At 41.1% G+C, this 22,867-nt stretch overlaps 1 protein-coding gene across 1 annotated transcript in view; it reads right to left on the reverse strand.

The window, feature by feature from the left end:
- The window catches only part of KLHL29 (kelch like family member 29), a 425,462-nt gene that overhangs the window by 52,774 nt on the left and 349,821 nt on the right, over positions 1–22,867 (reverse strand). Inside the window, exon 8 of the mRNA XM_081906134.1 lies at positions 21,946–22,205. Within this exon, the coding sequence (XP_081762260.1) occupies positions 21,946–22,205 (260 nt within the window). The remainder of the gene's footprint in view (positions 1–21,945; positions 22,206–22,867) is intronic.

Raw genomic sequence — 22,867 nt, forward strand, 5'->3', positions numbered from 1 at the left:
ATCTTCAAAAGATAGCAGCTCTTGTTCTACACTCCCGCACACATATATTTCAAACTAAAAACGGATGGTGAATTTATGCTGAATTTATACCCCTTACACAGAGGAGACCTGCTGTAATCTTTCCAGTTTCCTCCGTTAACCTTGAAATTTAAGACCGGCTGCTTGGTTTCAAACAAATAGCTATTCTAGTGGCATTTTAAATGTCAAAAAAGTTTATGTTTATAGAAAGTCTAAGGTGAATGGTTGAATGATGACATTGGTTTTGATAAAGCATGGGTTTTTGTTCACTGGCAAAACAAATATGTTCTTCCAGGTTTCGCTAGAAGTCAAACTCCAGGAGCTAATAATCAAATGCAGATGGCATATCTCCATCTTTCTGCATAAATAAAATAAACTTTATAGTGCAAAGGACATTTAAATGGCTGAAAACATCCATCACCAGCCAAGGCTTAACAGAAAGCAAAAGCACAACAGAGAGAAAATTGCACGTTATAAAATGAAGAATTCATGGAATGATTTATTTTTCTAACTGTTCATTCTCCTAAATATCACATACTGCCTCAGAGCAAAATGCGCACAGCATTTGGTGAATGTGCTGGCAGACAGAGCACAGGAAGAAAAAGCAGATTGGTACAAAAGAGGAAAGATGATTAAGAACAGTCAAGGATGTCACTAGGACAATGCACTGATGCACTGGAAACAGACATTTCTTTAAGGACCCCAGAGCTGCCAAACAAGCACCTGTGATCTTTAGGCTACTGGGAACATTCGGTATAATTCATAACTCCTTCCTTAGATAATTGTTCACCCTTAGAGAGAGGTTGACTTTAATGGAGAAAGGATGATAATGACTAAGAGTTGAAGAAGCTGAAAGATTTGTGAGGAGTGCAAATTAGTACCACACCTAATGCCCCAAACATGCATAATTCTAGTTTTCTAGACAGTGATTTTAAAATTGGATTCATAAGAAGTATTCTGCAAATATGTGGTTAGTAGCTGCCACCACCATCGATCAAGTAATTCCAAAAATAATTTGAATTCCCTCCCCGCAATAGGACATTAACCTCTCCATTTCCAGACCTCCAATGGTCTGATTACAATTACTACAACTAATAATTGGCTCAGTGAGACAGAAAGAAGATAGGTGGGTACCTTTAAAAAAAAACAAAAGCCCAAATAAATCCTGTTTGTTTAACAAACTGGCTGAGATGGAAATAAGAAGGGATTTTAAATGTTGCTTCTCAGGTTTTGCACCAAGCTAACACCCATGTACTGAAACCTCTGAAAACTCACTTATTTAATTATTTGCCTACTCTAACTAATAACACAAAAATGATCCATAGGACAGAATAGGCAAACAAGAGACCAATGCAAGCTTCTAGTGTCTCACTTGCCATCTTGCCACTGTAGCTGGAAAGACTTGCTGGGATTCAGATTTTAAAATTCCTTGCCTTTTCGGAAGCAGGAAATGTTGCAGCACAAGGAGCAAAATAAGGACCTGATTCTGCATGGAGTTACTTCCTAAACATACACAGTAGTCATTGCTTAAGTAATATGGAACATTCTTACACAAGTGGGGGCACATAATTGCGCCTATACCATTTCATATTGGAGCTTTGCATTTTAAAATACCCAAAGTCAGATAGTCACGGTGTCAGACTAGGATACGTAAAACCATGATTCAAATCCCCACTCAGCCCTGAAGCTCACTGGATGACCTTAAGCCTTTCTGCATTTATCATTTATAATGATACAGCTGCTGTTGGAGCCAACATTTAGGAGTGAATCAGTACTTGGTCTCTGCATCATCCAGAAGGAGAAGCTCAATTGCGGTTACGAAAGAGGGACAAGGTATGGGCCCATAGTTCCCTGATTTGTAGGGCTCCAGAAACAGCATCTTTAAATCGTCTCACTACAACCTCTTTCAGGCTAATGGAGCAAAGCCATCTTTCAATGACTGTTGACGAAAGCCCACAAAGGATGTTCTCTGTCTCTTCTTCCAGCGTTAAAACAATATAGCCACATACTGCTTGGGATAAACTATGGCAACAACTGCTGCAGCAATCAAGAAAACAGCTCACCCAACTTTGCTTAATTAGAGTAGTGAGGAAAATTCATCCTGTTTCTCTCCCTTTGTGTGAGCTTGTGCCTCATTGCAACAACAACAACAACAACAACAACATATTGTTCTGTTTCAGTGTCACTTGTTTGAAGCTAATGTCACAAGACTATGATCTCCCTTGTTCCTGCGCACAAAGTTTCTAGCAGTGATTGATCAATCTCTTAAAAACAAACAAACAAACAAAAGGCTGTTTTAGAATATATAATCTCACTGCCCCTGAAAGAGGACAAAGACTTCTCTTTTATATATATATATATGTGTGTGTGTGTGGCATTGTGTGTGTGCTTTCTCCTTTAGGCTAGCTTGTTTAACCAATAAGGTTGAGGATAAATTTCATTTGGCTTTACTGATTTAAATACATTCATATGAAGAGAGCATTCCATAGCTTTTTTCTCTCCATTCCTGACCTATGATTGCTTTTTTAGGGCTCAGCTGGCTTCAGTGGCTAGGAACCAGCTCTTGATGGTTCGGCAGCTATGAACCCTATTGGGCCGAAATGACTTCATAATCTGCTAACTTCCAGATTGAATAATTGTGATGTGTTCTGTGTGGGGCTGCCCTTTAAAACAGATTACTGGCTAGGGTTTCCCTTTAGTCCTCATTTAACCTGTTTTAAAACAGCTGAGATGTGTACTTTAAGGTCCCATCTTATTTCTGTGATTGTTGTATTAAATTGTTTCTAGCATTGTGTTTTAATTGTAACCCGCCACAGGACCTTAGGATGAAGGCTGGGTAAATACTACTACTAGTAGTACTATTACTACCTACTTTTTGTTAGCTATGTATTAAATATCTTGTTAGCATACTTCTTCTTACTGAAACCCGGAGTAAGCGCTGTTTAGCATTTCAGCCTCCTTGACATCTGCCACTACTTTACCATCACACTCTTTTGTTCTTTCCTACGAGAGCTTGGTTTAACATGCTTTCCTTTACTTCCCTCTTCTTCTTCTTTTTTTAAAAAAATATATTTCATTGAAAGTTTTCAGTGAGAAAAGAAAGGGAAAGAAAAGAAAGAGAAAATCAAAACAACCTAACTGAAACTGTGATACAATTTTTCAAAAGAGAATTTTGTAATATTCCAAAGAGCCTCCATCTTATGGATGCATTTTTATGTACTTAAGAAATCAACACGTCTAATTTTACATTTCATTGCTCATCTATATGCAGGTTGAGACTGGGTGTTTAGGGACCTGCAAACAATTAGGTAGTGGGCTACACAAAAATTAGACTTCAGCTTGTTCAAAGTTCATACTAAAGTTCAGATAGGGTCTTGTTTTGAGGAATCAAACCAATAATAATAATAATAACAATAATAACAATAATAATAATAATAATGTCCTGCCCATCTGGCTGGGGTTCTTTGAAACAAAGAAGAAATGCTATTTCATGAGTACTAGCAGGTAAAGTTTCAACGAGCTCCATGTAGACCAATGCGGAAGCAATCTAATTAATTTTTATTCATGACATCAAAGACCTTTATTTAATCATTCTAAGATTCTTTGCATTTCATAGCCCCTTTAGGCTGCAGATCAGTAAGCAGTTAAGCATTCTTAAATCAGCATGACTTCAAAAACAACAATCATGTGCCAAATTGTATCTTCAATGTAGATTTTGTTCTTGGCAACAAGCCTCATGAACTATGTTTACAATGGGATACTATTCTCATTTTTACAGTGGAATAGAAAACCGAGACATGGGCATTTTCTCATGACCACCTCAAGGTGCCACGACTGACTGGGAGATCTGAGCCCAAATAGTCTTCCAAATAGCATGCAATCTAACCATCAGCTGGATTGTGCAACTTTTCTCCCTTTTTTGTTCAACTCTTCTAGCCATCCAACTCCCTAATGAAGATTCCCAAACTGTGGTCCACAGACCACCAGTGGTCCACTGTGTGCCAGTGGATTTGTGATTGAAGATATTCATATTGATTTGCATTGGATTTTTATTGCTTCTTTTATTGTACTTTATTGTACTCTAATCTGAATTCTATGGAATTCCAATTGTAATAAAGGTAACTTGCACCTTAAACAGGGGTTACTTTACTTTTTGCATCTTCAAATTTCCTATGGCTTAATATTACACTGGAAAGCTATTAAACTTTCTGACACTTTTGGCAGTTAATACCCTGAAAGGTCAAACTAATGTTTCCCTATTGTCTTAAATATCATCTCCCTCTCCCTTTTCTTTTCTACAGCTGCTATTATTCCATGCAAAAATGACCTTTGCTGCTGCGGGACTAAGCAAACATTAAGTAGCAGTCAAAAAAGCAGAAGCTAAATTGCATTAAAATTTACATTTTTATGTTTTACGTGACTACTGGTTCAGTTGTTTAGGCATTATACAAGGAGGCAGTTAACAAAAATTAAACTATCCTAGGGATATAGATAATCATAGAGATAAAGAAAACAAAAATACTATACACTTAAAAGATTACTCTGACCGTTCCTATGGAATACAAGTCCATCCGAAACATTTGAAAACCGAAAACTCAATACGGAAGCCTCAATATGGAAAACTGAATACGGAAAACTCAAACTGGAAGCGGCCTCGGAAGTTTGACTTCTGAGGCACGTTCGAAAACGGAAGAATTTACTTCAGGGTTTACGGCGTTCGACTTCTGAAACGTTAGTGAATGGAGACGTTTGAAAACCGAGGTACCACTGTATGTAGATGCTGGCCCTAATCCTTGTTTGCACTGCTGAACAGAGAGAGCTTTCCTATAGAAGCTGTATATTATCTAGATAACTTTCCCTAAGACTTTCTTCTCTGGTTTGAAATGGATAAATTAATAGGACATGAAGAAATGAAGCCACCTAGGTATACCTGGCTCTGGTGCCAGCTGTTGATTTCAGCACCAACTCAGTAAGCCCTGCCCATAGATGCCACCTGTTTCAAATAAACCTTTCCATATGATTGTGTATTAGGGAAGGACCAAGTAAAACATCTGTTCTCTATTTATACACTCATCCTCAACTTTATTTACTATTTATTGGCCTCCAGAATGGTTTCTCAAAATCGAGAGATTATCTCACACCAACTTTGGTGGTATCACAGTTTGAAGCGATATAACACAATGAGATGAATAGCTGGCATCAAGTCATGTTTGCCTCACCTGGGCTTAAGGAGACATCACTGAAAAGAGTTGTGCGTATAAATCTTAGGCATAACTGCCACATCCTGTTCAAATGAAGCTATAAGATGGCTTGTTAGTAGCAGCACAGATGACTAAATACAGCATTTATACGGAAGGAGCTGCTTTCCTGCTAGTCTGTTCTCCAGGCTCTGCCTATGGCAGCACATTCATTTATATTTCTGGTACTAACTTGATGGGGAAAGGATTTTATTTTTGCATTATTATCATACAAAAAAGAAGCGTTCATTCACTACGCTGTGGAGAATATCATCATCATCATCCCTTCCCAAATTTTCTCTGATGAAAATAGGGATGTCCTATATTATTATTATTATTATTAATAATAATAATAATAATAATAATAATACTTCTTATTTGGCAATTACTTGTAGCCGAGTAAGATTGTCTTCCATAAACACGGTTTTAACAATGAGTCCGTAAGTGACTGTGGAGGCCAATTCTGGATCCACACGTTCTTCCACAATGCATAGCTGTCAACTTTTCCCTTTTCTTGTGAGGAATCCTATTCGGAATAAGGGAATTTCCCTTTAAAAAAGGGACAGCTATGCCACAGTGGGGACATTCATTTCCGGGCGGGAGCTGATTTCAGTGTGGGTTTGCCAAGCATGCTTTCCTCCTAGCACATTTCTCCCTTGCGTCCTGAGTTCGAGTGTCTTCAAAGCCCATGACATAATAATAATGCCCCACCCATCTGACTGGGCTGCCCTCGCCACTCTGGGCAGCTTTTTAAACATTAAAAACTTCCCTATACAGGACTGTCTTCTAAAGGCTTTATCTCATTGGCTCGGGGGGGTCACATAACTCTATACTCTCCAATGTTTTTCCAATGAAAATAGAGATGTCCTAGGCAAAAGTGGGACATTCTGGGGTCAAATCAGAAACCGGGGCAGCTTCTGTAAATCCGGGAGAAGTCCATGGAAAATAGGGATGCTTGGAAGGTCTGCATCGTTGGTTTAAAAAAAGAAGGAAGACCGAAACTTATTTTCCTTCTAAGCACGCAATACACAAATTAATTTCCATACCCTGAAATTAAGCACAACATTATTGCTTCTGAAAAGATGAAGCAGAGAGCTAGGCCAAAGCTATCTGCATAGATAAGATATCAGGCCTGCACTGCTTTGACCTACTGAGCTGATAAAAAAAAATCTTGATTTTGCTGCCTACCTCGGAAAAGGTAAAGACGGCCGTTTGTCACGCACCTGGCAGGTCACACTGCGTAGCTGCCGCAGTGCTGAATTTAGTGAATCACAAGCTAGGCAGGCCTGCTGTTGGTTAAATGTCTTCTGAAGGGCACCACACAATGGCAACGGTAATTTTGCAAGCACCCAGGGGAATGCATGAGGGCAATGTTGCAATCATCTTATATTTTTTTAAAAAAGAACTTGTCTGGATTAGCTGGGGTGAGGGTACAATGGGTGAAAAAATAGATAGGCCAAATTCATTACGTGTTGTGAATGGAACTGGGTAAGGAATGAGTCTAGAGTAGGTGAAAGGGAAATCATAAAGTGGTTGAAGAGAAGGCCATTATTGCCTTCTCCACTTCCTGTGGCTACTCCATCAACTGGACCGAACCTTCCTTTCTTCCACGGCAGGCTATTTACGAAACAAACACACCTTACTAAAAAGTGGGGGGAGGGAGGTAGTTCAAGAATTGTCTTCTTCGTTATCATTTTTTAAAGCATTATGGTGCTGATTAGAATTCTTACCTGCCGTTTACTCAAAGTTCTATAAGCAGGTGACATAAAATATAAAATAAATATAATAGATATACAATAAATATAAACAACTCCACAGTAGACTACTTGGCAGGACTCAAAAAAGCAAAGGGCAAGTGGTTAGGGTTAAAACAACTTTCCACCCCACCATTTTTTTCTCTTTTGTTGTGTATTTGCGATCTCAGAATTGAAGAAACAGGTGAGCAGAAGTAGAATGTTTGTGATGGAGAGAGCGAGTTATTCTGGGATAAGAGGAGTAACAACACAGGGGGAAAAAGTTAGCTAAGAGAAACCTTGCCCTCCTTTCTTTCCTGAAGGCACCCAAACCAAATATTTAGACTGCTGCCTCTTTGAGGGTATAGGTGTAAAATGACAATAAACCTACCCTGGGATAATGCAGGTTGCAAATAAAAGAAAATATCCCACCTCACCCCCCCACCCCCCGCAAACAACAGAAAATGAATTTGGAACAAGATTTGGATATGTTGCTATGGCAACATACAGGATACCCTTGCTTCTATTTCTCTCATTAATATAAAATAGAAGCCCGTGTTTGGAGGGCAGTTGGGAAAATAAAATAAATGAGTAAAAACAAAATGACATTGTCTAATTTTCAAGCATAGCATCTACTCTGTGGCCATGTACTCACTTTTCAAAATTAGGGTTAATTAACTCTCACAATTATTTTCAAAGTAGAGAGAACCCTCAAAAGACATAGGCCAGAATCCAGAAAAAAGGTACACTTAAAATGATTTATTTTAGGGGATTAAATAGCCTCTCTCTGTTGGATGATGTTCCACACTCAGCAATTAAGGCAGCATTCCTGCCCAAATTATCTGTGGAATTAATTGGCTTCCAGTTATAAGTCACAAATATGCAAATGAATTCTGTATTCATCATGAGAAACTTTAAAAACACTGAATTGTATTTAACTAAGTCATCAGAGGACTTGGCTAACTTAAGTCTATTGATTTCAGTGGGACTCCTTCAGCTTGGTTGGCTACAACCCATTATATCCATATGTAGTTGTGGTGGTAGAAATATGGAACTAATATTTGTAAGTTACCGCTGTATTCCTCTTTTAAAAAAATCAAATATCATTTTTTTAGCATGACATGTCTATTTTATACTTTTTGTAAAGCTGTGCCACACACACACACACACACACACACACACACACACACACACACTTTTGCAAAATATGCAGGTTGTGAAATAAATTTACCATTGCAGATGTGAAAAATACATTATTTTCTAGCAACAAAGTATCCCTATCAATTTCTACGCATCTCCTTCTGGAGACAAGTCTCCTGAATATTCAGTAGGTCTGAGATTATCCATTTTTCCCCATCTCAGATCTGTAATGATCGGAGAAGAAAAGCACAAACGTTTGCACTATTTTCTTGTGCATCTAAATTACTGGAGAAAAGATGTTGTCTGCAGTACTGTATGTGGTGGTGGTGATGATTGGGTGGGGGGCAACAGGAAGGAGAATTGTACGCACCAGGAAATGACTCCTAGACTGAAGCCCCATCTTTTCAACTCAAACTCGCATGGTGCAATTTACTGCTGGCTCGCTCCTGACAACTTGAGAGCAACTTATGAAATCGTGATTACAGCAATTCTTCTAGGAGCTACATAAATATGACAAATGTGGGGACAGTTTATGTTCCCATAATCTGTGGAAGTAGCATTTCCATGAGTGTAGCTTTTTTTGTTATTATTAAAGATTTTCTTGTTTTACAGAAGTATGTATAATGTCTCTCGTATTTTTTCCATGTAACCTTTTTACAAATCAGTTTCATTTGTTAAGACATTAGTGGGGTGGGGGGGAAGATGGGTGGGGTCGGGTGGCGATGTTTCTATTTTGCTTAATGTATGTAGGGTTTCGCGTCAGCGTTGCTCTCTGCTGTTCATTTGTGCTTCTTTGGTGGTGAGAGAGGTTGGGGTTGGCCTATGGTGTAGTTGTTTGTTTGTGACTGGCTGTGGTGATCTTTGTTTTCGTGTGTGAGTGGGGTAAGTGGGTGTTTTGGATCAGGTTAGCCATATTGATTTGTATGCTGTTGGTGGGTTATTATCATTGTCTCGTTGGGCTGTGAATGTGATAAAGCCATACAGGGGTAAAGGCGTCTTCTTCTGTTTGTCCCCATGTCAGTTTCAGTTTATTGATTAATTTTTCTAGTAAGGCTGTTTCCCATACTATTTGGTATCATTGGTCCATGCTTATTCCTGACAGGTCTCTCCAGTGTCTGGTTATGGTGTTTCTGGCTGCTGAAGATAGGTGGGTTATGAGTTCTTTGTGGTGTAAAGGGGCATTGTTGTCTTGGAAGATGTTTAGTAGGGCAATTCTGGAGTGGTGTCTAATACTTGCTTAGTTATTTTACATATTTCTCGTATGGCTTTTGTCCAGAATAGTTGGATTTTGGGGCACTCCCACCACATGTGGAGGTATGTGCCTGTGGAGGTGCACCCTCTCCAGCATTTTGGTGAGGTTCCTGGGCATATTAGCGCTAGTTCCATGAGTGTAGCTGGCATAAAAATGAGTCAACTATACAGGCTGATTAACTTGGATCCCAACAATGGGTGTGATACTCCACTAGGTTGGGGTGCCAAAGAAAAGTCATATGAGTGACCCCAACCCACATGGCCAGAGTACTTAAGTATCAACCCAGCTGCAGAGGAGCAATTTACAGAAAAGCAGTGCCTGACAATCTGGTCCTTTCAAAAGACCATCAAATTCTTCTCATGTTAATTGATGTAATAAAAACATGTCTCCCAGAGTGGAAGGATACTGATGGAATGATAAAAGAAGAGGAAGAAAGGAAAGCAGTACAAGAAACATAAACAAAGGAAGAGAGTTTAAAAGCTCCCTGCTTACTTAATTTATTAAGTGCTGCTGCTAAGGATTGGGGAACATTTAGACAAGAATTACAGCTGTTTACAATAGACCTCCTTACGGGGTCTTCGCTGCGAGATCATATCCATCCGGTATTATACCAGCTGCACTGGCTCCCGGTGGAGTACAGGATCAGGTTTAAGGTGCTGGTTCTCACCTTTAAAGCCCTATACGGCCTAGGACCCTCGTACCTACGGGACCGCCTCTCCTGGTATGTCCCACAGAGAAATTTACGGTCTGCAAATAAAAACATCCTAAAGATCCCAGGCCACAGAGAGGTTAGGCTGGCCTCAACCAGAGCCAGGGCCTTCTCGGCCGCGGCTCCAATCTGGTGGAACGCTCTGTCACAAGAGACTAGGGCCCTGCGGGACCTGACATCTTTCCGCAGGGCCTGCAAGACAGAGCTGTTCCACCAGGCCTTCGGTCAGGGCGCAGCCTGACCCCCCTCCTCTGGCAATCGGCAATCTACACAGAATTTGCTTGATGGTTGCCATTAATTTGATTTTAATTTGATTTACTTAATTTTTATAATGAATGTTTTTAGAATGTCGGATTATTTGATTGTTAGCCGCCCTGAGCCCAGCTCCGGCTGGGGAGGGCGGGATATAAATAAAATTTATTATTATTATTAAAGCCAGGTTAAGGACATGTCAGATATACAGAAAATAGCAACATCCTTCAGCCCTGTGAGGACAGACACTTATCCATGCTTTCATTAACCTGAACACTAAGGAGGTGGGCAGGTGAAACCAAGTATAAAGCTCTATTCCTTAAATTTTAGATATTTCATCCCTGTTCAGATGGTCTTTGTACACAACATTTGTCTGTCTAGATGTGCAAATGTGATAATGTCTACTGATAACATCCTCCAAAACCCAGTGTCCATGCACTGCACTTCATATCAGCACAGTAGGTTACAAGAATACTCCAACTTTATAACTGCAATCTGGAAAATGGAAGGCACAGACTGCACAGGTGTGATTAGGGTGTGGGATGTTATTCCAGACCCTACTCCCACTGCCTGGATGTCATCAATGTGAGACAACGAAGTAGAGATAGAAGAAACTTAAATGTTCTTTCAAGAACTTACTGGAAAGCAGCCTGTCAAGATGTTTTAGGATATTATTATTATTATTTTCCAGAACTAAGGTCTGCTTTGAGCTTGAATAAGTTGTAACTATGGGTCTGGCTCTTCTAAATAGAAAGGAACATGCAACTAATTAGAAACACCAATTTTTCTCCTTGGTATCCACTCTTGAGAACAGAGCATTTTAGAGCTAGTTATCTGACCAAACTCTTACTAGTTTCCTTAAGAAATGCCTTTATTGATCTGTGTTTCCAAGAGATGCCTATTACAGTCTTGGATGTTCTCTACGACAAGCCCCATACGCAGACAGACTTTGTATTTGTGGTCAACCTCAGGTGGAAGACATCATTCATTAACTGTTAGCTCCTCCTTTATATAGAGACCCAAGAGATTTTTTTCTGAAACCTTTGGTCACAAAAGCAAGCAGGGACACCCCAGTAAAAATGGTTCAGTTTCTTCTGAGTGAAAATAATAGCTTCATAACACACAAAGCGGCCCTCTATGCACTGGCTGCAAAGAACAAAACAAAACATAGAATCAAGCTGGATTTGAGTTTGTTGGTGTCTCTGGTAACTTCTCTCTTTTACCTGAAGAAGTGTGCAAGCACATGAAAGCTCATACCAATAACAAACTTAGTTGGTCTCTAAGGTGCTACTGGAAGGAATTTTTTAATTTTGTTTCAACTATGGCAGACCAACATGGCTACCTACCTGTAACTTCTCTCTTTTACATCATGGATGTTGGCAAACTGGATTTGCCTTGTTGGTCTCTCTGTGTGTTGGGTGCTGGTGGCAGAGGGAGCAACGACAGTTTCACTCTCGTGCCTTGCGGGGCTGGGGCCAATGATCCTTCCTTTTCAACACAGCAATGTATCATTATATTGCAATGTTGAAAAGCCTCGGCCCAGTCTACCTGAAGGAGCGTCTCCACCCCCATCGTTAAGCCTGGACACTGAGGTCCAGCTCCGAGGGCCTTCTGGCGGTTCCCTCACTGCGAGAAGTGAGGTTACAGGGAACCAGGCAGAGGGCCTTCTCGGTAGTGGCGCCCGCCCTGTGGAATGCCCTCCCATCAGATGTCAAGGAGATAAACAACTATCCAACTTTTAGAAGACATCTGAAGGCAGCCCTGTTTAGGGAAGTTTTATTCTGTTTTTAATGTTCTGTTGAAAGCCGCCCAGAGTGGCTGGGGAAACCCAGCCAAATGGGTGGGGTAGGAATATTATTATTATTATTATTATTATTATTATTATTATTATTATTATTATTATATTGCCCAGCCCTAATAACGGCTTGCAGCCATTGATAACCTTATCCCCCATGAAAGTGGTTCAAGGTTTTGTGTACAATGAACATGACAACGAAGAAACAAGAGTGTTGTTGTGCATATCAGCACATAATTCAAATGTTTAAAATAAAAAGGATATTTGAAAGCTGTGGGAATGGGGAAAGAGGGAGGTTTTCTGGAAGATAGCTGCCTTGAGAATCAGCAGTAGTGGGAGTTGGGGAACAGATATGAAGGAGTGCCTTGTAGCATAACAAAGTGAGCAACCAAGCTAAAGTGGTACAATGAACTGACTACTTGAGGGCTCTTAACTGATTGTTATGTATCACTCCAACATCAGTTTTGCCTCAATTTCAACCATGTGGTACTCCCACTCTCCCTGACATAAGCAATTTGATTTTCTTGGACTTTTATCTGTCATGTTGCCAAGCCAGAGCATGTTCAGTTCTTGTAATCCTTCTTTTCAAATCAGCTCCTCGTATCCTTTAATCAATCACTTTGCTGTTCTGCAAATTACCTCCAGTTACTTTGCAAACTTTTGGTTTTCCTATGCCATTATGCTACTGTTTATACAGAGCCCTCTTGAAGGTATAGGATTTCATAGGAAGTTCATTAATATATTTTACTGGCAAACAATTCCATTTTATAACTGAGCATCTTGTCTTCCCGTGGGGCTTTTAAAAAGCCAAACATGAGTGTGCACATAGTTCAAACCCAAGTGGGAAATTTCAAAATGACCATATTGCATTTATTTATCACCCTGTTCTCTAGGTGGCTGACAAGAAGTAGAGAATCTGACAAAAAATACATACATAAATAAAATGACAGAAGGAAAACAAAGGCCATTTAAAGGTAAAGGTAAAGGGACCCCTGACCATTAGGTCCAGTCGTGGCCGACTCTGGGGTTGCGGCGCTCATCTCGCTTTATTGGCCAAGGGAGCCGGCGTTCAGCTTCCGGGTCATGTGGCCAGCATGACTAGGCTGCTTCTGGTGAACCAGAGCAGGGCACAGAAACGCCGTTTACCTTCCTGCCGTAGCGGTACCTATTTACTACTATCTACTTGCCTATCTACTTGCACTTTGACGTACTTTCGAACTGCTAGGTTGGCAGGAGCAGGAGCAAGAGCTCACCCCATCGTGGGGATTCGAACCGCTGACCTTCTGATCGGCAAGTCCTAGGCTCTGTGGTTTAACCCACAGCACCACCCGCATCCCCAAAGCCCAGATAGGAATAGGAAATAGAAACTGATGAAATAAAAATAGAGGAAATTTTAAAAAGCTCTTCACTTGGCATCAAAATGACATCAAGACAGCAAAGTCTCTCTCGGGGAAGGCATTCTATAGCTGGGATGCTGCCACTGAAAAGGCCCTTTCTTTTGGAGTTTCCCACTGCACCTGGTGAGCATAGTCAGGGATTATGGGAACTGGAGTTCAGCAACATTTGAAGAACACCACACTGGCTACTCCTAGTATAATTTAATGCAAAGTTGTACCACGTATTACATTCTACATTGGGGTGACTGATACCCTTGAGATGGTGTGGATGACAACTCCCATCATCCCTAACCACTAGCCATGCTGGCTGGGGTTGATGAGATTTGTACACCCAGCATCCACAGGACCACTGATTCCCCACCCCGTTCTACACAATTAACCCACACTGCTTTCCAGATGGCAATATCCCTTGACACGATGCCATAAATATTGCCACCCAGTCTTCTAACCACATCCATGAGCTTACCGGGGGGAGCTATCTCTCAGTTATAAACACTTGCAATTTAAAATGGTGAACAGTAGAAAAACACCAAATACAGTCCTTCTAGAAGTTCCAGTTAGCTACAGCCTTTCCATTGCTTGCCAAATAATAAAAGGAATGACATCCAGGCAACAGTCTGCTGTTCCTACCACATGGCGCTGCCTAGCTATCCTGGCAACAAAGCATTTAAGAGGCACTTGCTTCCTCTGATTTTTTGTTGCCTGCAAAAATAAAATTGAACAATCAGGGGTGCTTAGGTAACTCCAGAAATGTTACTACGTGCAGTTGGTATTCAGTTCCAAAGCACTGGGATATAGTTATTTACAAAGCATTAGCTTAATAAATATTGAGTTCTTATTTATTCTTCCACAAGCAGATTGATGACCTTTGAAACGAAGCAGCAATCTCTCTTCCAAGCAACACCCAGCTGCTGTGCTATATAATAGATTAGGTCTCTCTTAAAACAGTCCAACACAACTCATGTAAACAGGATCCTCTGGGCACCTTAAGGCAGAAGGAGGCCAGATGTTGCTGGACTCCAGTTTCCATCAGCATGGCCAGTGCTCAGGGATGATGGCAGTCTCTTGGAGACTCCCCTTGCCTCAAGGTACTGGCATCACACATGGAACCCACATGGGTCAGAACAAGCCAATATGGATCTGACTTGTGGCTGCTATGCAGACTCTGGCTGTGCTATTCATGGATGTTTCTACTTGCAGCAAACCCTTTGCATGCCAAGGCCTCAGTTGAGAATCCTCTATACCCCTGCCACATCCAACCCCAATATTTTGCAGAGGGTTCTGGAGCATGCAGAGCATTGGCCAGACTTGTACCCCATGTACACTGAGAGTGTGACAGAACCAACCCAAGACCTTTCTGTGGATTCACAAAGGCTACAGGGGAAGATAGGGATGTGGGTGGCGCTGTGGTCTAAACCACTGGGCCTTGGGCTTGCCGATCGGAAAGTTGGCGGTTCGAATCCCTGCGACGGGGTGAGCTCCCGGTGCTCGGTCCCAGCTCCTGCCAACCTAGCAGTTCGAAGGCACCTCAAAGTGCAAGTAAATAGGTACCGCTCCAGTGGGAAGGTAAATGGCGTTTCTGTGCGCTGCTCTGGTTCGCCAGAAGCGGCTTAGTCATGCTGGCCACATAACTGTACGCTGGCTTCCTTGGCCAATAAAGCGAGATGAGCGACGCAACCCCAGAGTCAGTCACGACTGGACCTAATGGTCAGGGGTCCCTTTACCTTTACAGGGGAAGATTGGCAATGGCTGACAAGCCACCCCACCCCTCAGGAAAGCTTGCTGGCCGTAACTTATTTACTCATCTGAGGAATCCCTTGGGTCCACTGCAACAGTCTGAAAGTGTACAACCATCGGGCAATTCCCGGCCTTCCTCCACACACACACACACACACACACACACACACACACACACCACTGCAAAAGGCCTAAGAAGATTACTAATCAGTATAGTAATTTGCTGTATGCAAAGAGCAAGCTGCTGCATGGCATGATTTAAAGCTGGTTTAAAACATAGCTGCACTAACAAGTGTGTCAATGCTACTTTACAGCAGATTGGTAAGTGGCCCAAATAGAAATCGTGGCTTCCTACTCAGATTTTGAAAGCTCAAGATCACGACCAGTCAATAACATTATTAGAAATGCGAATAGTTTGCAGGAATCAACATATAAGACAGCAGGGGTGGCTGTGTTCCTGCCTGAGGCAGGTAGAAAGACTAGCCACAATCCAGCATTTCCTACAGCTTTCATCTCAAATAGGAACTTGCCCTAAAACTCTACCTTCCACATCATGCAGGTTGCAAGAGCTCCATAAACTCACTTGCAAGCTGTTGTTAGGCCTGATCATGTGGGTTGTTTCTTGCTGAAACTGGATTTATTATACAGAAGAAGAAATGGTGTATACCTTTGTGTCTTTTTGGTGGAAATTCCAGCAAAAAACAAAACTGTGTTAACCTGTACTTATGTAAGTTTTAAAAAAGAAACCACAATAAATAACCTTGGCTATGCACTGAATAAAACTTACAGGTTGTATTCAACTAAGTTTTACTCAGAGTAGACTTAACGGCCCCACCTTAGCCATGTCAATGAATTTCAACTGGTCTACTCCAATAGGGTCTTACAATGAATACACTTATAAATTCAGTAGAACAAATGCTCAAGCATTTCTTATGGCATGGATAGAAAAGGTGAGTGCTATTCTGCAAGGTACTGCGCTGCCTCTGAAAAGTACAGTTGTACCTTGGAAGTCAAATGGAATCCGTTCTGGAAGTTGATTCGACTTCCAAAACATTCGGAAACCAAAGCGTGGCTTCTGATTGGCTGCAGGAAGCTCCTGCAGCCAATTGGAAGTTGCAGAAGCCCCATCAGATGTTTGGCTTCCAAAAATAGTTTGCAAGCTGGAACAGTCCCCTCCAGGTCTGCGGCGTTCGGGAGCTAAAATGTTCGAGAACTAAGCTGTTCGAAAACCAAGGTACAACTGTACTGAATTCAGAATTCTAAAGGAGCACAGAGTTGTTCCACAAGTATCAGTGCTAGTCTTTGAATTGTATTTTCTGCTCACAAGGAAATGTCATTCATATACCCACATAATTCTTTTTAGCACACATGTTCAAGGATGTTGAGCTTGACTTTATACAAACACACACAGAGAAAAAATCTCTTCCTGAGTTCCTGAACCAAAAGATGCCATTATGAAATTTTAAAGGAAGGCTTTTCATGGAAGCATTCTGAAAAGGAACAGCTTCTATGTTTAGAAAATAAGCATCTGTGTGACTAGGAAGCCTATTACAAACCAGCAGGATACCGGGAGGTTGCGGGAGGAGGGAGTTAGAGCAGTCACCCTTGAAAGCTGATCTATCTGTGGCACATGAAAGCAACCAGCTACCCGTATTTTAACAGTAATTTAACTGCAAAAACACTTCTTTCTGGAGAAATAGATATATACACACATACACAAAATTAAAAGCTCCACACACAAAAAAGTAAAAAAGGCAATTCATGAAACCAGACGCAAGGGCAAAACAAATAAAGATGCCATCATAAACTGAAAAAGCACTTCAGGAAGAAGAGGTGGAGAATGAAAAGCAATGCCGAAAAACTGTCAGGGCAGGATGAAAGGAAGAGTGGGGAAAGCGATTGGGGGGGGGGGGAATGAAAGCCACCTCTTAACACTTAAATGTATGAAATCACCACAGCAGGAAGCAGAAGGGTATCGGCAGCCTTGAAAAAAAACAAAAAACCGTTTGCACAATGACTCTCAGCCTCAGTTTACTCAACCCTATGCAAACCACTGAGCCTTGGGCTTGCCGATCAGAAGGTCGGCGGTTCAAATCCCCGTGACGGAGTGAGCTCCCGTTGCTCGGTCCCTGCTCCTGCCAACCTAGCAGTTCGAAAGCACGTCAAAGTGCAAGTAGATAAATAGGTACCGCTCCAGCAGGAAGGTAAACGGTGTTTCTGTGCTGCTCTGGTTTGCCAGAAGCGGCTTAATCATGCTGGCCACATGACCCAGAAGCTGTCTGAGGACAAACGCTGGCTCCCTCGGCCAGTAAAGCGAGATGAGTGCCGCAATCCCAGAGTCGGTCACGACAGGACCTAACAGTCAGGGGACCCTTTACCCTTACCTATTTTTCCCTCTATAGGAATTCTTGCTGTTATTGATCATGAGAAAACCATCTTTCTGTCTGAATTTGATTACATTCAGTAAAGACCTCTTCCAATATCACATCTGTGGCATGCAAGTCTCAAAAATAGAACAAGGTGAAACAAGAGTCATAGACAGGTTTCATTGTTATTCCAGAAGAAAAGGGGAGGGGCAGGCAGGCAGGCGCAGACCACCTCACAGCCTGAACCATATCGACCCACACTGTGTAGGGTCGTTCTACTGTGGGAAGGATCATGGTGGCTTTTAAATATGCTACTATTTATTGTGTGTTTTTTAAAATTTAACTTAATGTGTTACTTTTAAGTTCCCCACGGAAGGATTTATATTCTGAAAGACAGAATATAAATAACTGCAATTAATCATTCATTAAAATAAATATCCAATGGTGTTGTGATATGGGAAATATATGGCTCAGTGGTACAGGATGGGTGGATATTGATCTGCCTTGTTTTATTCTTGTTTTTATTAAGTATTGTGCCTTTTTATTTTGTATTTATATGCTGTGAACCGTCGTGAGGCCTTTGGATGAAGGGTGGCATACAACATTATTTAACAACAAGATTCATTTTGCATGAAAAAGGTCTCAGTGTTCATCCCATGGCATCTTTAAGCTGGATGGATAAAGATCTGGAAACTTGTAGAACTGCCACCACTCACATGTCACATATTCTGATTAGTGCTCACAACACATTCTCAAAATACCAAACTAAATTCAGAGAAACCTCAAACTGTAATAGCTGTTTATAATTGTGTATTGAAATGTTGTAAAGTGGATGTTCAGGATCTCAGAGATGAATAGAGCAGACTCCACAGTGTCTCTAGAGGAAGAGATGGGTAAGTTCAGATAGATGTTGGAAGTGCAACACTGAAAGTGCCTCTTCAAGGCATACGATGCAGGCATGTTCTGCGGTTTCTTTTTTATCTTGGAGAAATCATTGATATTTGCAGATGTTCAAGCACTCTGAAATCCTATTCCTGTGGTGTCAGGACTAACAGATCAACAACAAAAGTGGGTTTTCTGTGAGCCGTTATGGTGGCTATGAGACATATACGACAAGGTTGGGAGGTCAAACAGCCACCATGTATCAGCCAGTGGTTTGAAGATCTCACTGCCTTTTTTTAAGACTGAATGCATGGATTACAATTGACAATTATCTTTACATGTCTATTTGGACTCCATATAGGTTTAATGATTGGTTTATGCACTGCTAAGTTAGTGTTGGATTATACATGTACAAATACTGTACAGCAGCAGAAATCTAGAAGAAAAACATCTGTGTAGACACCCAAGGGTTGCTAAGGGGTCTTTTGGGATTTGTTTGTCTTGGTCAACTCTGTTTTAGCAACAGAACCAGCACAGATACTAAAACTCCTGCTTGTGAATCTGCAGGCAGAAGAGAAGAGGGATTCAAAAGTCAGCCAAACAACTGGCCGAGTCATCCTGCGGCTGCTCAACAGGTGCTCTGATAAACGTCTAATTGTTGACATATTGCAGTTAAGGCCTTGCATTTATTTCTTATTGTTAGTTGTGAAAAACCTATTTTCCTCCTGGCCGCCACCAACCGGGTCTGAAATGTTAAATAAAAGGTTTAGGAGGTTTTATAAGGCATCACCTGGCCCACCAACACAAATATTCCGGGGGCCATAACATTTTGAATGGTTCACCTGGACTGTGCCATATCCAGCCTGCTGGTAAGTGGCCTTTGTAAACTCCATGCTGGCTACACTCAAAAAGCTTTAACATGGAAAAGGAAGGCAGATGGAAACTGGAGGGTGAGATGGGTAATGTCAGGAGAGGATGTTTGTGTCAGGAAGCAACAGGGGTTGTCTGTATGGTTGTTCAAAAACCACATGGAAAATTCTTTTTTACCTCCTTGCCCTCCCTCTATTCATAAATTACTTTTTAAAAATCTCTAAGCAATGCACGTAAAACTATATTAAATAATTATCACACAGAGAGTTTTATTGAACTTAGCTGGCATCAAGTTGGCACTCAGCCCTCCATATTCAGCTGAGAATTTTTGTCTCTGTGTGTTGTGGTCGAACATGACCCAAAGCCTCTGTATGATAGGCCCTTGAGGGTTGGATTGGGTCAGCCTGTCGCTGGCCACCACTGGAGAGATGCAAACAACATTCTGCATCGTTGAACTCCTTCTGTGTGGGCAGGAGGAAGGCCTGCTGCTTGCATCCCTGGCAGCAGAAAATCCAAAAATGGGGTGTGCTACAAGGGTGGGGAAGCCCAAACAAGCCAGCAATCTACTAGATCCCTCCACTGGTGACATCAGGTCTGATCTTCCTGTCCTCTACACCTTCCACTATCTCAGCCAGGGGCAACTTGGCTGTAGATGTAGTGGTTGCTCTACTAAGCTGGCTGTTTAGTCTTTAGTCCATCTGGGGACTGAGTCTCAAAGTGCCTGGATAATTATATTCTATATTTCATGCGTTGTCTGTTTCCTCCTCCTTGCTTCAGAGTGTTTCTCACTGTATATTCTCAGCTAGTAGAATATATAACCTGAGATTACAAGTCTCATTGTGAGTGATGACTAAATTGCAAGATGTGATCGAATAGGGGGTTTGATGTCTTAGAGCCATCTAACACTTTGACAAAAGCACAGAGAGGAGGCTACTTACAAACAATTTGAAATTAAAAGATCATTAGCGCTTATCTTAGAAGGATGAACTCTCAGCTCTTTTATACACTGACAACCATTCAACTATTTTGACTCCCCAATCAACAAGAATCCAGACAGATATGAAACAATATGATTCCCTAATTCTAGGTGTATATCAAAAGAATCCCCACATTTTTATTCTGTAAAAATTATGAAGGTCATTGCTACCAGTTACAAACTTGACTGCCAAGGGATCCCAGAGCAATGAGAGCCAGGAATCTATGTTCTGACTACCTCAAATTCCTACTAAAAGTTCTTCATTTCTTTCCCAACTATTGTACGATTAATCAACCAGCTTCTTTCCTGCCACAGGGCTTTCCACAATCCTCACTAAGATTGTGGATATGGTATGCATGCTTTCCAGCACTATTATTCAATCAGTCTAGTAATAGTGGTATCACACTATGAAAAGATTTCAGGAGGATATTACATTTGCAGCTAATTCTGAAACTCATAAACTGCATCTAACTGGATGACGCATAAATTGCCTTCTATGTAAATGAAACAAGAATCACAGAGAATTGTAACTACAAAGAAAAGCTCAACAATAACTTATATTTAGGGCAATAGCTCTTGAACCTATTAGCATTTAATTCATATTCAGAATGAATTAAATTTTGAAAAGCATTTTTGGAGGGAGTGAGATGCTATAACCCAGCAAAGGTGCACTGAGAGTAAATGGAACACTGTACACAGGTATATTTATTCCTTCCTATAAAATGCCAAACACTCTTAAGAATATCACTTCACCAGTTTATTCAGGAGTTGAACTGAGAGCAAGAGCAAATGTGGAGCTGAACTGATAGCAGCTCAGATGTGGAGACTGCTTGATCACTGAGTCAATTCTCCTGGCTTGGGTCGATAATGTGTGAAGTTCGTTTGCTACAAATCTTAATCAGCTAAAGCAACTGGCAAATTTACGTGCTGCAGTTGCAATTCTTTCAGCCCAAGGACAACATTTTACTATAGCTGTCCACAAAACCAGGCAGTATTTATAACCGTTATCTGAATCCTTATCTCCGTTAAGGTCAACTGCCTAGCAGAGTAACAGTCTAGAGTAGGTAGCCCCAATAAATATTTACTGGCATCTGCACAGCCGGCACAGGAATAGTGAATACTCCTCTCAGTATACTGACAGCCACATTATTAGTATTCCATGTCTAGAGCTCTTCTGATGATTCTTGCTTCTTGCCATTCCTGAATGCACATCATTTCTTTTTTAAAGCTGCATTTATTTATTTTTAAGGCACATTATCACACAATACTAATCCTTCAAGAGCCATCTTGGACCAAGCTATTTTTAGTGAGATGCATGCAGCAAATGCAAACTTTTCAATTCTAATCAGACATGGGGATTGGGTGACGGAATTAAAGGAAGTTTCTGCATAGCCTGGATTTTCTCTTGCTAACCAACTCCCCCCACCCCCCCACCCCGGTTTTGCTTTTCTGGTTAAGAGCAGAGTTGGGCTTAAAATGGCACAGAAGAGCATTCTGCTATAATGATCTATTAATGGAAGTGAGAAAGAGAAAACAAATGTCTAAGAGGAAGGTCTCACCCACCCTATCCCTCCTGCTTACCTGGGCTCTGACCGCAGCATCTTTTTTAATCCACTTTATCACCGTTTCATAAACCAGTTCTTCCGTTTTTGTGTTCAGGCTGTCATTGGACATATAGGAAATGAAGTCGTCTTTCGAGATATTAAGAATCTCCTCTTGATTTGCCACCTCCGGAAAAATCTGCAGGGCGTAGGCCTTTGCCATGTTGTATAGCTCGCTGCACTGCATCGCTTCAGCCATGGCTAATATTCCTAAGCAATTGCTAGCAGTCAGCTGTTTTTCTACAATGAACATAGGAAACAGAAAGGGATGGGGAGAATAAGTCAAAAATCCAGGGCACCTATTTCCTGGTTTTGCAAGCTGTAAATTGCCACCTAAATTTGATAGGTAGGGTAGGAAGGATCCTGCCTTGAGCACAAAGGAGTGAATTAGATGACCTCTGACCTCTCCAAATATGCGTAATAGGGAAACTGTAACAGCATAAATACAGAAATAAACACAATCCTCTTTAGACACCGAGAGCTCAATACAGCTTTCTTTTTCTTTCAGATTTGGTTCCCATAGAAATCAATGGGACAAGTTAGTTGCAATTTCAGTGCTACTGAATAAGATATCCAGTGATTAGGGAACGAACTATAAGGAAACTATATAACTGCTTTGGGACTGTAAATGTGTGTAATTGTAGCAGACCCGGGGCTAACAACAATTTCCCCCCAAACCTCTGAGCTTATCAAATTAAACTAATTAATTAAACTGAAGCCAAATTAAGAGCCTCGTTTTTTCTCTTCCAGCCATCTAGACATGTGGGTGTGCATGCCTCAATATTCCTTACATAAAACCAAATTTCCATTTGCCAGCAGCATGTGTGCGTAGTGCAGAGGTTCAAATCTAAAACCCATATTAATGTGATATAAAATAAAACAGGGTTAACTGTGAGGAAACT

The sequence above is a fragment of the Podarcis melisellensis genome (genome assembly GCF_964234715.1).
Source record: "Podarcis melisellensis genome assembly, chromosome: 3".
NCBI lineage: Eukaryota > Metazoa > Chordata > Lepidosauria > Squamata > Lacertidae > Podarcis > Podarcis melisellensis.